The following is a 4,765-nucleotide window of genomic DNA, read 5'->3' as shown; positions in this document are numbered from 1 at the left end:
TAAAATATTAATATTTTAATATTTTAATCATATTAATATTAATAATATTTAAATTATATATAAAATATTAATATTTTAAATTTTACAAATAATTTATTTTTTTATTCTATTTTTTTCCTTTTTTTTTTCTTCTTCATGAGTCGGTCGCCGAAAAGGCGACCGGTGTAACGAAACGCCGATCTGGCGCACCATGTGACCGGATTTGGCCACTACAACTCCAGATCGACGCTTTTCCACGGCTGGATCTGGTCGTGGAGTGTCAGATCCAACTGTGAGATCTGGTCGAGAAGCACCAGATCCGGTGCTTCCCACGGCCAAATTTGGCCGTTGAGTGTCAGATCTGGCTAGATCTCCCGTTTGAATCTTTTTCGACAATATTCGATTGTGAAACCTCGGTCGTTGCCTCTTTCGCCGTCGTCACTGTCGCTACAAACGTTATCTCCGGTATTGGTGCCACTTAAAGAGAGAATAAGGGAGAAAAGAACATGAGAAGAGAGAGAAAGAAGAAGAAAAAAAAAAAATATATATATATATATATATATAGGTATAAAATTGTAATATTTTTAAGCTACAATGGAGCATTTTAATCTTATCATAATTCAGAGCTATTCCTCAATCATATAATAGCAAATACAATGGAGAAGCTCGGGTATAGTTATGCCTGAATTTTACCCCATTTCAAAAAATAGCTATTACTGGGTAATAGCTATTCCTTATGGTGGCGCGGTACCAAACGGAGGTAAGCAGATAACGTGGGAATAGACAGGGAATACCAAACGTGCTATTTGGAGTTCTTAATGTTAGGTGCAGGAGGTCATTAGTTTTGAGCATACCTTTGCATCTGCACTAAATCCCTTCATGAATTTCACTTGAATGTACCCATCGATCCCTATCAGAGGAAAAAGTGCAAGGACAATCAAAGCCAACTGCCAACTTGCAACAAAAGCAATGATTAAACCCGCAACTGCTGATACTATGCTTTGAACCATCTGAGATAGTGCATCTCCAACTAGAGCACGCAGTGTTGCTGCATCTGCTGAAAGCCTTGCTCCAAGTGAACCACTTGAGTGCTCAGGTTCATCAAACCAACCAATCTCCATGTGAACCACTTTTTCAAAACACATTGATCTTACTCACCGGATTAATTTACATCCAGCGATAGAGAAGAGGTATGTTTCTGTTGGATATGCCAATAATGAAGCCAGGCCAAGGGCCATAAATATCAGAGCCCAGAATCTTGAGTCTGTTTTGAGTTCATTAGGTGGTTTGTAAAAGGTTTTGATGACCTCGGAGAGAAGCAGAGCATAAGTTGGAAGTATAAGTCCATTGACAATTGAAGCTATAGTTCCAATTAGAAGCACGGGGATCTCTGGCTTGTTTAGAGATGCAAGCCGACAGATTGACACTTCTGAAGCCTGTACTGATGGTATTGTAGGAGGAGCTGCTGCATCTGTCAGCACACTATCAGCGACATTCTGTCCATTAGGTAAACCAGTTGATCCCCTACAGATTGATTTCTTCAATGATATTTCCAAACTTGACTGTCTAAGCAATTTCTCTGTAATGTCTGATCCGTTTTTGTCATCTGGTGCCTGTTCTAACTGTTTATTTACTTCCTGTAAACGTATAAGCTGAGAGTAAGCTCCATCAGGATCCTTGAGCAATTCTGAATGAGACCCTGATCAATTGACAACCATGTTATCAGTCAAAATGGTTTTCTTTTGGAACAGCAAGGTATGATATGCTGATAGAAGTGCGAGAAAGAATAAAATTGATTCTGATGGAACTACTAAAACAAATTCAGAGCTTTTCAGAAATATTTTACAATATTTGTGATAAATACTTAGGTCCCACACAATCATCTGCAAAATATTTTGGCCAAAAAAAAAAACATCTGGAGAATATGCCCCAATATGCCCAACAAGGCAAGTTTAGTTGATTAACAATCTATGCAATGGGTGACATACACTGGTTACATTGCTCCAGACATGAATAAGTATAGTTATATGGCCATATCATACCTTTTTCAACCATCTTTCCTTGATGAACAACAGCTATCATCTGTGCATTTCTCACTGTGCTCAGACGATGAGCAACAATGACAGTAGTTCGATTGACCATTATTCTGTCTAATGCCTCTTGCACTGTCCTCTCTGATTCTGCATCTAGCGCACTTGTAGCTTCATCTAAAAGTAAAATCCGTGGGTCTTTTAGAATTGCTCTTGCTATTGCCACTCTCTGCTTCTGTCCACCAGAAAGCTGAGTTCCATGTTCACCAACCATGGTGTCCAGTCCCTACGTATAAAGTTCAGAACGCATAAGTAAGGTACAATTCATATAGTTGTAAGAATTAAGGTATGAAATAAGCAGTAGTCATTTAGAGAAGACATTAAAACCTGAGGTAGTTTGTCAATGAACTTGGCAGCATTTGCGAGTTCAGCTGCAGCTATTATCTCTTCACTTGTTGCGCCTTCCTTTCCATACGCGATATTATCCCTAATGCTTGATGTAAACAACACAGGTTCCTGGCTGACAAGGCCAATCTTTCCTCTGATCCAGTTAAGCTGAAAGTCCTTGAGGTTAATGCCATCAATAAGAACTTCACCAGCTTGTGGATCATAAAATCTTTCTATCAGACTGATTACAGTTGATTTCCCACTTCCACTTTGTCCCACCAGAGCAGCTGTTGTGCCACTTGGAATGGAAAGTGAGAACCCACTAAAAATTTGCTCCTCTGGTCTGGCTGGATAACTGAAACAAACATCCCTAAAGTCTATATCCCCTCGAATGTCCTCCAATATTTTCCCCTTTGTGTCATACGCATCAATATTGGGCTTCCTTTCAATAGTCTCAAACATCTTAAATGCTGCTGCTTGACCAGAAGCAAATGCATTTATGCAGGGAGATGCCTGCCCCAGGGACCTGAATCATCATAGAAGGCAAATACAGAGAATTACTCCCCTTCTAGCAAATTAATGCATGTTACTAGGAACAACAAATAATTAAATGTTCAACTCACATGGAACCAGTCATAATAGCAACAATCACACTAACTACTTGACCACCAGTGTAGCCTTTTTCCAGAATCATCTTCCCACCAAACCATACAGCCAAAGCATAACTGCAGAACATGATTAACATAACCATGCCGAGACCCAATCCAGAAACAGAGCCTTGGTAAACACCTGACTTGTAAGCACTGACAAGAAACTTGTTGTAATCGCTTATGGCTTGCTTTTCACCAGTAAATGATGCAACCTGGTATCAGGTAAAATAGTGGGTCATATTTTTACGAACTTAAAGAAATAAACAACAATGCTGAATATATTTCTGGCTACAAGACCTACAGTTCTAATTGAACCAATTGTCTGTTCAACAACAGTTGCTGCTTTTGCATAAGCATTTTGTCCTTGGGATGCTGTGTTGGCTATAATGAGGGACATCACTGCACCCGCTATTACAAGAAAAGGTATAGAGGACAACAAGACAAGGGTAAGAAGCCATCCTTTGATAAATGCTACTACAAAGCCTCCAATGAATAAGGACATCAGCTGCAAAAATTTTCCAACCTGCAAAAATCAAGCAGACATCTCCATGATTACACAGACAAGATGAATGAAACTTAGTGTGGTTCTTCACCTTGCAGGGTCTAGTTGTCACAGTAACATTATACCTTCTCCCCCAGGGCATCTTGTATGAGAACAGTGTCACCAGACATTCTCCCAACAACCTCTCCTGTGTTTGTTTCCACATCAAAGAAAGCAACATCTTGTCTCAATATAGTTTTCAAGTACAAGCCCCTTATTCTTGCAGCCTGTCTCTCTCCTGTGACCATCCAGCAAGTTACTTCTGGCAAATGACAAAAACACAGGCTTCTCAGTTTCTCAATGCATAACAAACACTTATGTCTTAAATAAAATACCTGACAGAAGTTTTAAATGCAAGATGCACTTACGGAGAAATCCTGCCACAGCAGCCCCTACTCCTAGGTGGACAAATTTCAGAGCAACCTAACATTTTTCCAGGAAGAAAACTATTAAATACAACAAATTGACCCAATAAAGGTGAAAACAGACAGGTATTTAGGAGCAAACCCGGATTTGACAAACTAAATTCCAGTAAATGAAAATTTTAAGATGGCATTTATGCTTTTACAAATGGAAAGCAATTTACACTTGTATTAGTAAAAATAAAACATTTAGGAACGATGAATATTGAAATAAATCTCATAAATTTAGTTCATTATACGTATTAATACCTCGGAAACCACATCAACCACCTCGTTGTTGTTCTGGTTTTCTCCAAAAGAGTCAGTTAGCTCCCCAAACAATATCGTCATAAGAGGCATACTTAAACCATTCCCAATGGCACCGATTGTACCAACAATCATTAACAAAATATCTGTTGGATCAGCAAATGCAAATAGTTTGTAAAATGGAACTGTGTTAGTTTTCTCATCTGGTTTGCCTGTCTCTGATTTTTTATTCTCTCCATTCATGCTACAGCCTTTCTCTGGCTCTTTGCAGCTTTTTGATGTGCTCGCCACCTTGAAGTCAGTGTCACCTTTCAAGCCATTCTCAGTGGCCATTGTATGACACCCAAGATACTACTTCGGTCCTTAATTGCCTCCGAAGCTTTAGAGCTAATATTGCGTCTGCAAGGAACAATTAATGCGCCAAAACTAGCAAGTTATAGAGTAACCAACGGGCAGTTGGAAAATGCTATCCAAGGATCTAAGTCTTCTAAAAAATGGAACCAAGTGTTC

At 39.2% G+C, this 4,765-nt stretch overlaps 1 protein-coding gene across 1 annotated transcript in view; it reads right to left on the bottom strand.

Annotated features, from left to right (window-relative positions):
• LOC18613804 (ABC transporter B family member 21) overlaps positions 1–4,765 on the bottom strand; it is a 6,980-nt gene extending 2,215 nt beyond the window's left edge. The window contains 8 exon segments of the mRNA XM_018125322.1: positions 834–1,678; positions 2,022–2,295; positions 2,397–2,922; positions 3,020–3,258; positions 3,348–3,569; positions 3,674–3,849; positions 3,956–4,010; positions 4,259–4,765. Coding sequence (XP_017980811.1) covers positions 834–1,678; positions 2,022–2,295; positions 2,397–2,922; positions 3,020–3,258; positions 3,348–3,569; positions 3,674–3,849; positions 3,956–4,010; positions 4,259–4,588 — 2,667 coding nt within the window. The 5' untranslated portion in view covers positions 4,589–4,765.

The sequence above is a fragment of the Theobroma cacao genome, chromosome 1, assembly GCF_000208745.1.
Source record: "Theobroma cacao cultivar B97-61/B2 chromosome 1, Criollo_cocoa_genome_V2, whole genome shotgun sequence".
NCBI classification, from domain to species: Eukaryota; Viridiplantae; Streptophyta; class Magnoliopsida; order Malvales; family Malvaceae; genus Theobroma; species Theobroma cacao.
This window is presented reverse-complemented; position numbering and strand designations above follow the sequence as displayed.